General features: G+C 43.6%; 1 protein-coding gene across 1 annotated transcript in view; it reads right to left on the bottom strand.

Moving 5' to 3' along the window:
- The window catches only part of l(3)80Fj (lethal (3) 80Fj), a 378,408-nt gene that overhangs the window by 195,376 nt on the left and 169,607 nt on the right, over positions 1–13,425 (bottom strand). The window contains exon 25 of the mRNA XM_050172680.3: positions 7,477–7,557. Within this exon, the coding sequence (XP_050028637.2) occupies positions 7,477–7,557 (81 nt within the window). The remainder of the gene's footprint in view (positions 1–7,476; positions 7,558–13,425) is intronic.

The following is a 13,425-nucleotide window of genomic DNA, read 5'->3' as shown; positions in this document are numbered from 1 at the left end:
CGTGCAATCGCTGCATTGAGGCTTCATTCTGTTATGCTTCATTAAGTTATACAGACAGCCCACTAGAAGAATATATTTCACATAGCTTGCTCTCAGCATTTGCCTACCTTTCACACAAGAAGCCGGTTCGGGAGACTCCATCGCAGCTACCGCGCGCAGTAGCGTTCACTGTACGCATTGGTAAAGAGATAGCATCTGTAAACGACTCAGTGCTTTTAGTTTGCCCAAGATTATTATTTCGACAGTAGGGAACTTCTCTCATTTTGAGAGAACTTACAGAAATGTCCAAAAGGGCTGCCACGTGGCGTTTTTATTGAGCGCCGTAAGCCAAACCTATGAGGGGTGTGCCACGTGATCCCTCACACTACACAAGGGTTGTGCTTCCTACAGATGGCGACTCCATAAGTAGTCCTCACCCCCAATAATGAACCTTGATTTAACGAAATTCACAATGTAATGAAAAATTTTTATTTACTTATCCATTTACCATTTATTTATCCATTTATCCATTTATTTACGTTCCATTGAAAACCACATACGTGATTTAACAAAGTAATTTCATTATATGGTTATGATTTCACGAAGTTTTCGGCCATTTCAAGCATGTCCTTGGAGCCTGTACGGCATATAAGTATAGCAAAGATCTATAAAAATGTTGGCAATGGAATAAGTTTTTTGTATGATTCCGTTCACACAAAAAGTTTGAGTGCCGAAAACATTATCGAGGCCTATGCGCATGGATGTAGTATACAGGAAACAGCGCTGCACTATTTGTTGCGTAACAACTCAGAGAAACCACGGGAAGTAATCGAGTTCACAGAAACACAAGAACAGACGATTCCTTCTGTACACAGGGCGAGTATGCAGCAATGTAATCAAGCACAAGCTAAATAGGAGGAGGGGGCAAGGGACCCGCGCATCTCCTTTAATCTGGCATAGCTGTAGCTGCAAATGGCTGTCCTTATGCGGGCCACAAAGCATATTTTGGAGGCAATCTTCAGTGAGTGCAAAGGGCGAGCCACGGTGGCTGCTACCTTCATGCTCATTTTGTTCCCATGTGTCTAATGTTGGCGGTCACATAATCTCAAATTTCCAAGGCATGGTGCGAAGTGTTCACCTGCGTTGTGACAGCAAGTGTTATTGATCCCCGAGTGATCTTTGCTTGCACGCACGTGGCACCACTAAAACTAGAAACCCTACGTGATCTAGTTGTCTCTTTGCTATCGCCATCAATGCTCCAACTTTCTGGTGAAACTGTGACATTTTTTTATACTAATATCTGTATCTCTTTGCACATTTATGGATGGATGTTATGAATGGATGTTATGAGCGTACCCTTTAGAATGCGTTACGAGCGTCCCCTTTGGTGGGTTGCGCCACCAAGCTCTTGCTATTATACTGCCTAATGCTTTTAATTTGAGGGCGCCATCTGATGACGGCTGCAGGCACTAAGCAAGGTCAGCCATAGCATCCAAGAATTATGGTGCCGCACGACGCAAAATGCTGATCTTGGTTTCCGCAAGCCATGCTGATTGCTTTCAGCATGATCTGCTCTGCTGAAACTGTAAAACTTCAAATTAACAAAATTCACAATTTTACAAAGTTCTTCTTTCAAGTACAAGTTCTTTATATAGAGGTTCCACTGAACAGTAAAACCTCATTATAACGAAGTTGAAGGGGGCTCGTAATTACTGTGTTATAACCATTAGTTCGATATAGCCACTATCCATTTCCATCCACAATTAGCAGGCAAGAGAAGATGTCATCATCATCATCATCAGCCTGGTTACGCCCAGTGCAGGGCAAAGGCCTCTCCCATACTTCTCCAACTACCCCGGTCATGTACTAATTGTGGCCATGTTCAAACTTCCTAATCTCATCTGCCCACCTAACTTTCTGTCGCCCCCTGCTATGCTTCCCTTCCCTCGGAATACAGTCCGTAACCCTTAATGACAATCGGTTATCTTCCCTCCTCATTACATGTCCTGCCCATGCCCATTTCTTTTTCTTGATTTCAACTAAGATGTCATTAACGCGCGTTTGTTCCCTCACCCAATCTGCTCTTTTCTTATCCCTTAACGTTACACCTATCATTCTTCTTTCCATAGCTCGTTGAGTCGTCCTCAATATAAGTAGAACCCTTTTCGTAAGCCTCCAGGTTTCTGCCCCGTACGCATGTACAGGTAAGAAACAGCTGTTATACACTTTTCTCTCGAGGGATAATGGCAACCTGCTGTTCATGATCTGAGAATGCCTACCAAACGCACCCCAGCCCATTCTTATTCTTCTGATTATTTCACTCTCATGATCCGGATCAGCAGTCACTACCTGTCCTAAGTAGATGTATTCCCTTACCACTTCCAGTGCCTCGCTACCTATCGTAAACTGCTGTTCCCTTCCGAGACTGTTAAACATTACTTTAGTTTTCTGCAGATTAATTTTAAGTCCCACCCTTCTGCTCTGCCTCTCCAGGTCAGTGAGCATGCATTGCAGTTGGTCACCCGAGTTCCTAAGGAAGGCAATATCATCAGCGAAGCGCAAGTTACTAAGGTATCCTCCATTAACTCTTATACCCAATTCTTCCCAATCCAGGTCTCTGAATACCTCCTGTAAACACGCGGTGAATAGCATTGGAGAGATCATATCTCCCTGCCTGACGCCTTTCTTTATTGGGATTTTGTTGCTTTCTTTATGGAGGACTACAGTGGCTGTGGAGCCGCTATAGATATCTTTCAGTATTTTTACATATGGCTCGTCTACACCCTGATTCCGCAATGCCTCCATGACTGCTGAGGTTTCGACTGAATCAAACGCTTTCTCGTAATCAATGAAAGCTATATATAATGGTTGGTTATATTCTGCACATTTCTCTATCACCTGATTGATAGTGTGAATATGATCTATTGTTGAGTAGCCTTTACGGAATCCTGCCTGGTCCTTTGGTTGACGGAAGTCTAAGGTGTTCCTGATTCTATTTGCAATTACCTTAGTAAATACTTTGTAGGCAATGGACAGTAAGCTGATCGGTCTATAATTTTTCAAGTCTTTGGCGTCCCCTTTCTTATGGATTAGGATTATGTTGGCATTCTTCCAAGATTCCGGTACGGTCGAGGTGATGAGGCATTGCGTATACAGGGTGGCCAGTTTTTCTAGAACAATCTCCCCACTATCCTTCAACAAATCTGCTGTTACCTGATCCTCCCCAGCTGCCTTCCCCCTTTGCATAGCTCCCAAGGCTTTCCTTACTTCTTCCGGCGTTACTTGTGGGATTTTGAATTCCTCTAGACTATTCTCTCTTCCATTATCATCGTGGGTGCCACTCGTACTGTATAAATTTCTATAGAACTCCTCAGCCACTTGAACTATCTCATCCATATTAGTAATGACATTGCCGGCTTTGTCTCTTAACGCATACATCTGATTCTTGCCAATTCCTAGTTTCTTCTTCACTGTTTTTAGGCTTCCTCCGTTCCTGAGAGCTTGTTTAATTCTATCCATATTATACTTCCTTATGTCAGCTGTCTTACGCTTGTTCATTACCTTGGAAAGTTCTGCCAGTTCTATTCTAGCTGTAGGGTTAGAGGCTTTCATACATTGGGGTTTCTTGATCAGATCTTTTGCTCCTGCGATAGCTTACTGGTATCCTGTCTAACGGAGTTACCACCGACTTCCATTGCAGACTCCTTAATGATGCCCACAAGATTGTCGTTCATTGCTTCAACACTAAAGTCCTCTTCCTGAGTTAAAGCCGAATACCTGTTCTGTAGCTTGATCTGGAATTCCTCTATTTTCCCTCTCACCATTAACTCATTGATCGGCTTCTTATGTGCCAGTTTCTTCCGTTCCCTCCTCAGGTCTAGGCTAATTCGAGTTCTTACCATCCTTTGGTCACTGCAGCGCACCTTACCGAGCACGTCCACATCTTGTATGATGCCAAGGTTAGCACAGAGTATGAAGTCTACTTCATTTCTAGTCTCGCCGTTCGGGCTCCTCAACGTCCATTTTCGGCTATCCCGCTTGCGGAAGAAGGTATTCATTATCCACATATTATTCTGTTCCGCAAACTCTACTAATAACTCTCCCCTGCTATTCCTAGTGTCTATACCAAATTCCCCCACTGCCTTGTCTCCAGCCTGCTTCTTGCCTACCTTGGCATTGAAATCGCCCATCAGTATACTGTATTTTGTTTTCACTCTACCCATCGCCGATTCCATGTCTTCATAGAAGCTTTCGACTTCCTGGTCATCATGACTGGATGAAGGGGCATAGACCTGCACAACCTTCATTTTGTACCTCTTATTAAGTTTCACAACAAGACATGCCAACCTCTCGTTAATGCTACAGAATTCCTGTATGTTACCAGCTATATCCGACCCCTAGTTCTCGTCTCTCCGCTAAGCCCCGGTAGCACAGGACGTGCCCGCTTCTTAGCACTGTATATGCTTCTTTTGGCCTCCTAACTTCACTGAGCCCTATTATGTCCCATTTACCGCCCTCTAATTCTTCCAATAGCACTGCTAGACTCGCCTCACTAGATAACATTCTAGCGTTAAACGTTGCCAGGTTCATACTCCAATGGCGGCCTGTTCGGAGCCAGGGATTCTTAGCACCCTCTGCTGTGTCGCAGGTCTGACCGCCGCCGTGGTCAGTTGCTTCGCAGCTGCTGGGGACTGAGTCCCCAGTCCTCAGTCCCCAGCAGAGAAGATGTACTCAGCACCAAATCTCACAGTAGCCCACCACGCAAAAAAGAAAACGGCTGTCGCACGGAAAAAGAACAAGCGAGAAAATGACAGCAAGGAATTACTAATTTATTCACACCAAATGGCTCATCACTGATCGATCAACAGCGCACCAGCTGGCGGCTCACTTCCGAGAAAAAAAGTCCTTGATAGATTTTTGCAGCGTCTTCTTCAAGTGAATGATGGCGTTTTCAGCTGCAGCCGTCATTTCGAGTCCGTCCTCGCCATCATCGAGAGCGCCAAGGAAGCGGTGCAGCAGGTCTGCTGCATCCAGCACTTGCGTGGGCGTTGGTACATCGGGTTCGCCAATATTAGACTCTGGGCTGTCGTCGACACATTCATCACTGTCGTCATTAGGCAACCGTGTAACCACGTGCACAATTTCCACCTCCTTTAGCTCTTCCATCGTCACCGCATCAGCATCGGCACTGACGTACGTGCACAAGGTGTTGCAGTCGGGCACAATGCCAGCATCAAGGAGAGCGTCCTACGACGCTAGGGCTTGGCCGCCCGCCGCACAATCACTGGTGGCAGCACCGAGATCTTCTCTGTAACTGCAGCTGCTAACGCCAAATAAAAATTGCCGGAAGCAACTGGTGATTGTGCTTGCCGGTACAGCCATCCAAGCAGCCTGTAGCGTCTCGATCACCACGTACAAGTCGATCGTGGACTCACACTTCATGCTCATATTGAGCAGAATCCAGTCGATCACACGTTTGCGGTAGCCCAATTTAAGGGGGAACACGGCCTTCGAAAACCGAAAAATTGCGAAAAAGTCGATTATTGAAAAACAATATTTTCGCATTGTATGTCTCATAAACTACCTGTTCTATAATTATCAGCACCTAATTCAACCGCAAAGTACCAAAAAAACGCTACTTTTGAGGCCACCGCGGCCCACAATATGTGCAAATGCCGAAATGAAGTTAAACTTCATGTGTGCGCCATTCCCAACCCACGCGGCCTGCCCGCGCTATCTTGGTGTAACTTTGACCGTGAATTCCTCTCTGTTTTGACGCTTTGCAAAATGGCATTGTCGACGCAATTGAGGTGCTATTGGTGTTTTTCCGCGATGTGATGCGGTGCGCTGATTGGCCGGAGCAGCGCATTCAAATCCCGCGGGCTAAAGCGCGCCTGCCATTGGCTGCTGCGCGGGTGGCGGCGGCGGCTGCTCCCTTTGATGCCACGGCGGCCGCGCTCGTGCAGTTGTTGCCTCTTGCTGCCCCGTCTGCCTCAACAGACGCCTGCTTGCGAGCTGGTAATCGCCTTGTGCTATCTTTTAAATTATTTTCTCAGCTTTTTTTCTTTTTTCGCTAGTTCTTCGCTGCACGCGATGCCGGCAAAGACCAAGACAGTGCAGATGTTCAGTGCGCGATATGAGTCTCGTACGAGCATCGAACTTCCGATCTTCCACAGCAAGTGCCGACTGCGTAGATGCTTTTCAGCGGCAGAACTGTGCTGTCGGCTGTCGCCAGTCGAAAATCCGACACACTGAGTGTGCCTGGAGCCGCAAGAGCTAATTAGAAGCTCCTCGGGAGCTTTCTAAGAAAAAACGTGTTCAACTTCATGGCCGTTTTTCTCGGAATGAATTTTTTCGCTAGCAGTAGTGCTGGGGAAGGCGATATCTCAAGAACCGCTCTTCAGATTTGCATGGCGTTTTTTTTTTATTCTGTTTCTGAATGACTTTGCCAGGGGGTAACAGGCTTGCTTTTTTTTTAAAGCTGGTGCAGTTAATTTTTGATGAATGTGGTCACCACTGGCTACACAAAATTCAAAGTTGTCTTAAAATTTTTTGGAGGGGAAATTAAAGAAAAGGGCTCTGTAGCCCCCTGGGATGTGGGGATGCGCGACTCTCACGCGTCCCCTGATACGTTGTTTTTTCGCATCGGCTTCCGGCTTCGCTGCGTGGCCTGGGGCCTGCAGCGGTCGGCGTGATTGAAGCGCAGTACGAGAGATGGCGAGAATGTTGCGCTTCTAGCGCCGCCTACAGGCGGGGTGGTTACTTGGGTGCGGAAGGGAGAAGGTACATCCTTTTTGGCTGCGGGTCGGCGAGCACCGTGGACGTCCCGCACGTGCACCGATCCATGCTTCTGTGAGACCGTCTCGCGTGGCCTCCTTCGAACGCGCCACCGTTCACGTGACCGAACGTGCGAACGACTTGGCGTTGGGATCCAGCATGGGGCGAACATATTCACTCGTTATCCGGTCGCGGGAAGTCGGACTTCTAGATTTGTCGCGCGCCCATCGGCATGTTTTGTGGATAGCAACCTGGCTAGCAGGCATTGACCTATGAAAGGTGCAATAAATGCCCTTGTGATTGTTTGCACTACTGTGCTGTCATTCCTGTCTTAAGAGCGAGGTGAGAAGCCCACAGGTTGCATTACACAATGTTATTTGGCAATGTTAAAATAACATTTCAAAGCAGGTTATCCAAGCATCTGATGCACAAAGTGCGTTGACTTAGCCAGAACTGCCTTCATTAATTTATTGTACATAATCAAATTTGGCTTTCAAAAGTTCACCCTCACTTTGTAATAAAGGTCACATTACATTCACAGAAGGGCAGATAGATGCTGAAAGAAAAAATACCGATGCAGTCCCATGCATAAAAAATAATAAAAAGAAGGGCTGGGAGGTAAGCTTTCGCTAAGAAAACAGTTTCCCAAAAGTTCCGGCTCTGTAGTGAATTCTTTAGAATGCAAGCCATAAACCCTGATCCCTTTGCATGTCACTGTACCTGAATACGTCCAGTAGTCCTTCCCAGAAGTCCCACAACTGTCTCAAGCATCTTCTCTACAGGCAAGTTCTTTGGGTTCTCCTGCAATGAAGAAGTATTTTTTAAATGACTCAAAATTTAGGCCGAAGGAAGTAGGCAGTGCATTTGAACCTTGAAGTTACACTGAAGCGGATGAACAGACTCTGGAACAGTAATTGCAGCATGAGACGCCAGTCATACTATAAGTTGCCAAAATGATTCAGTCAGCCTCGTGCAGCTAGCCTCCTGGTTAGCTGAGATGGTAAAGAGACTTCCCAGGAAAGGCAGTGGTCCCAGTTTTTTACCCTGGATCGGGGGTTTTTTGACCCCTGCTCTCCCAGTACACCATGATGGGTCACTCAGTAAGCATCAAGCTACAATCAGGCATTTATCAGTTTTTCCTCACTTCCACCTCATTGGAGATCACAGCCAAACTTACTTCAATGTTTCATTTGTTTTTAGCTACGCTTTGAGTCATCAATTATGTTTGGACTAACCAACTTAAAAAAAAGAAAGTTCTAGGGTTATAACATGTCAGAACACCAACCTGATTATGAGTCATGACATAATGGGGGGGGGGGGGGGTGTACTGCGAAATAATTTTAACACCTGGGGCTCTTTAACTCTCCGTACTGCGCCCATTGGACATAGCCCGCCAACGATAGTTTGAAATGACGTTTTTGAGACCGTCGACGGCACTCGCATACACACTGCGCTATCATATGTGAAGGAGGAGAACTATATTTTTGTTTTCTATGCAGTTTGCTTTTCTGACCAGGCGGTGATTTTTGAACATGCTTTGGTGTTTTGCAATCGTCAAAGTAGAAAGCAAAAATGGGCGCCTGCTATCAATTGTTTGAAATGGTGCTTTAGAGACCTTACACACCACTCACGGACACACTGCACTATTAGATGTGAAGGAGAACTACATTTTTGTTTTCTAAGCGGTTAAATTTTTTCAAGCCAGGCGGTAATTTTTGAATGCGCTGCGAAGTTCCGCGATCGTCAAAGTAGAAAGCAACGATGGCCACCTCTGGGAGCGGCGCACGCGCTTCAAAATATCACAGATCTCGTGATTCCCATGGGTCTGCAGCTGATTTTATCGATGGATCAAGCAGCAACGAGTCTCAGGATGCTGCCTATTCATCAGACTTCGACTCTTGAGAGCGAAGACAACCCAAACTAGCCCGGAACATCCGCAGCCACAGCCCGGCACGCCCTACTGTAGTGTTGGCAGTTAAAATTTTTGTAGTGGAATACCTTATCAACGAAAATTTTTTAGTTTTTTCAGAAATACTGCCTATTAGACAGCAATACATTTTGTATATCTCATAATATTTGTTACAAATATTTCTTAGTAGATATAAGCATGTCTTTACAAACATTGTTCAATTTATTCCACAATCTTGATCCTGGCAATTTGTCTTTTTTATGATGTACATCTCGTTAATAAAATTTTTATGCATGAAAAGTGCATTCATCCAGCTTTTTTTTTATGTATTACATAAAATATTTAGTGCAGTATTTTCTTCAGAAAAAAAAAAATCTCGTAGCCTACAAAAAATATATTTTCCCCATGGTAGGGAAAGAGTTAAGGGGGGACACCAGTCTCAAAAACCGAAAATAGCGAGAAAAAAAAAAAGATTTTTGGGAACTACTTGTTTCGGTATTTATAATGGCTTATCTACACCGTATCAAAATGATTTGACCAAAGTGCACCCTAAGTGTAAAAAAAAAAAAAAAAAAAAAAATTATTTTGTCAGCAAGGACAGTAGAAAGGAGTTTAAAATCGGGCAGAAGCACTGGAGTTCACGGACATATTTCTCGTCTTTCCCTTCGCTGAGCGCTGCCGTCTTGGTATCATTCAAAAGCTCAAAGTTCCGCCTTTCAGTTCCCTGCATCCTTGTCGACAATGGCAGCATACAAAAAGCACTAACATAAAACAATCAAAGGCCAATCAAGCCAGTGACCCTCCTATTGGCCCAGTGCGCCAATACGCTGAGAGGCACCTTCCGACTGGATGTTGCTATGGAAACTAGTACCCCGATAATGCAAGTGCACCACTTATATGCTAGGACTGCCAGCGGATCTGCTTCGAAAACCGTTGAACTGCCATTTCTTTGTTGATTCTACTGTGAATTTAAACAACAAATCGACCCTCTAAAAAAAAAAAAATAAAGAAGAGGGAAAAACTGAATCCAGACGCGCGTCTATGAAAAGTGAAGCACAAGCATCTCTGCTTCTTTCACAAAGCAAGAGGAGGTGCTTGTTGCAAGGTTCAGATGATCCGATGATAAGATCGCGGCAGAGATAAGTCATTGCATCGTGCAATCTCATACTGCATCAGCGACGCTAACGATTGCCTTTTGTCCTCGTGTGTAGTTTTACTTAGACAGCAGACGATGTGCTGATGCCTATCAGACCTCGTGCGTATGCGCGGCTTCCTGTTAGTGCATTCCAGATCCTATTACACGAGTCTATACGTGCGCTTAATGTCTACATTGGCTAACATTTTTTTGTGTGCTTTTAATTATGTTGCGTGTGTAATTATTATTTCCTGGTTCTGAAGCTTGAAACTGATATTTTCCCAGTTTCTTTCTTCGCTTCCTTTTTTAGTTTTTTCTCCCTCAAATACAGTCCTTTAAGCTTCAAATCTTGAGATCGGGACCATGTACCATCTTCTACGATCTTCTACTAATGCAATTGTCATCATTCTTAGTTCATATGACTACTCTTGAGTCACAGAGTGCATCAAAACTATGATATAGTGTCTGATGGCACTGCAATATTTTGAAATCATGTAGAAATCAACAACGAGAATTCACATTGTGGCCTAAACCAATGGAAGTGAACCATTAATTATCTTAGGAACTAACTGACCTACAGCAAAACCAATTATATATCTAAAATCCGCACAAAACGTTAATGAGACTACAAAGTGGCATTAATATTGACGAAAAAAATGGTGAACATTATTTCAATAGCAGCGACATTTGTTTTCTTCATTTTCTCGAAATACTAATTCTGCACACCTAGCAAAACATTTACCGTGATATATCAGTAGCTATCACAGATAGAACAATACAGTAGAACCTCATTGATAGGTTCCCATTATGTACGTTCTCCTGGCACCAAAGTTTCCAATTGAGAACACAAGAAATTATACAATAGAGTTACACTCCTTTTTTAACGCTTCATAGGTTCCTGGAAAACACGACTTTTCGGCACTAACATTTAATATGTCGCGAAACTGCGATCATATGTTACATTTTCTGGCCGCTAGATCACAAGCAAATGCGCAAACCGCGCACGATTGAGAACAGTATATAGCTGCCCACCATGGCAGCTTCACCGCAATACTTGCCCGCTTGTCTCCCGTGAAAACACCGGTGTGCACTCAGTTTCCCATTTCGGTACCAGGAAATCTTCTCCGGAATTGTCGCATGCAGCATTCACAGCTATGATTACCAATCCTAGTGCGATAAGCATCTTTGCCTACCCGTTTCACAGCGCATGGTGCCGTCGGAAGCGTAGCATACGCTTTTAATAGGTGATAACCAAAACGTGCTGCTGTTCCCTGCTAAATAGGATGTCGTTTCAAATAACTTAAGCAAATGGCACTGAGCAAGCAATGGTTTCGAGAGTACGCATTTCTCAGTCGAATGAGTTTTGGCGAACACCTTCGGTGACGAATGGTATTAAGGCAAATGCCATTTGATTTGCCCGTGTGGCACCATGCAAATGACATTAAATCTTAAGAGCAGACACGGGTCTTAAAAACAGAAAAGCTCGGAAAAAAAAAAAGAAGACCTTTGGGAGCTACTTGCTTCGGCTTCTGTAATGCCTAATTTAAATCAAAATCAAAACGATCTGTTAAAAACACACCCTAGGCATGCAAAAAAGTAATTTTGTCAGCACGAATGGCGAGAAACGACCCAAAATCGCGCAGAAACACCGGAGTTCACGGAGTTATTTCTCATCTTTCTCGCCGCTGAGCGCCGCCATCTCGGTATCGTTCGAAAGCTCAAAGTTCCGCCTTTCAGTTCCCCACATCCTCACCGACGATGGCCGCATAAAAAAAGTGCAAACGTAAAACATCAGGGGCCGGTCTGACAAAGCTCGCGACACACGTGGCCCTCCTATTGGCTCAGTGCATCAGTGCACTGAGAGGTGCCTTCTGATTGGCTGTTGCTATTGTAACTAGGCTTGCAGACGAGCTTGTCTGCTAGGCATGGCAGTGGGTCGCTTCAAAAACAGCTGATACGCCGTTTCTTTGTTCATCGTATTGTGAACGTAAGCCGCAAATCAACCCTCTCTAAAAAAATAAGTTTGAAACTGAACAAGCATTCACAAAAAGCAAAGCGCAAGCCATCTCTGCTTCCTACAGCAAGAAAGGGGAGACAAGAAAGTATCCCAAGGTTCAGATTAGCCTACAAGATCGCGTCGGAGATAAGTCACTGCGTCGTGAAATCTCATACTGCATCGGCAATAACGCAGCAGCGAAACTAACCATAGCCCTCTGTCTGCACATGTAGGTTTACTTTGCAGATTGCAGACATGTGCCGATGCCTATTCCCTTGCCTCTCGCGCGTACGCGGGTTCGTGTTGATGCATTCGAGATTCTGTTACGAGCCTATACGTGCGCCTAAGTCTACACCAGCCAAAGAATTTTGCGTTTTTATTTATACTGTGATTATCATTTCCCGGTTTTAAAGCTTGAAACTTATATTTTCTCAGTTTATTAAGGTATCATTTTTTTTTTTTTTTCAAGTATAGCTTTCTTAGTCTCAAATTTTTGGATCAGCACTGTGTCCCTTCTACTCATTCAATTCTTGTCGTTCTTTTTATCCCTCATTGCAGGCCAGTCAGAGAATGCACAAAAACTACGACGTAGTGTCTTAGGACCCTGAAATACTTTGAAATCATGCAGCAATCACCTAGAAGAATTTACATTTGTAAAGCTGCAACTTCAGAATTTCATAACTTTGGCTAAAGTACAGATACAAACATTCAAGTGCTAACTTGCAGTATTTGAACACCCAGGAACATACCTGCTTCATTTTAGCTATGTTGTGGCAGTACATTTTTTGCAAATCACATCTGAAATTTTTAACACAAGAAGAATTGTAACTACCGTATCTACTCGCATAATGATTGCACTTTTGTAACAAAGATTGCCGCAAATTCAGTGGTGTGACCATTACATGAGTGCGATCATTATGAAAGCAAATATGGTACTTTTTTTATTGACCTCAGAAAATATCTAATTGCATATTTATATGCAGCACTGATGATTGGATGTGTCCTGAAAATTTCATGTGTCATGTGCCTGGCGAGTTTCAACAATAGTTTTTCTGGATGCCATGTCCCCTCATATTTAATGCTGTTTGTTTTTGGTAGCTTTATCAAAACACAAATTTTGGGCTCCATGTAATATTGAGGCCTCAATATCCCAACAACAAGAACAGATGGAATTTTTTTTTTTTTTTTGCAGAACGGAGCCTATTTATTATACATTCTATCAAATATAGCAAGCAAATTTTTTTTGTTTTCAATTTGGAAATTAATTATTTTGCTACAATTTTTGCCACAGGGTTGCCATATTTTGCGGGCTTGTATTCAATGGGCTGTAATATATCTATTAAGGATCAAATAAAAAATGTGCTTGCTATCCTTCATTCCTTACTCTTTATGCTATCTAAACATGCCTTACAAATAATTTTTTATAGTGTCATTTACTTTCCATTGTGGCCTTAAACAATGTAAGTGAAATGTTAATTATTGTAGAAATTAATTTACCTACAACAAAACTAATTATGTATTTAAAACCAACACAAAAGTCTTAATAAGACTAAAAAGTTTCATTAATATTGATGAAAAAGATGAACATTATTTCAATAGCAGTATCCCCCCTAAGACATCAGAAAGTTA

This window comes from Dermacentor andersoni, chromosome 3, assembly GCF_023375885.2.
Source record: "Dermacentor andersoni chromosome 3, qqDerAnde1_hic_scaffold, whole genome shotgun sequence".
NCBI lineage: Eukaryota > Metazoa > Arthropoda > Arachnida > Ixodida > Ixodidae > Dermacentor > Dermacentor andersoni.
This window is presented reverse-complemented; position numbering and strand designations above follow the sequence as displayed.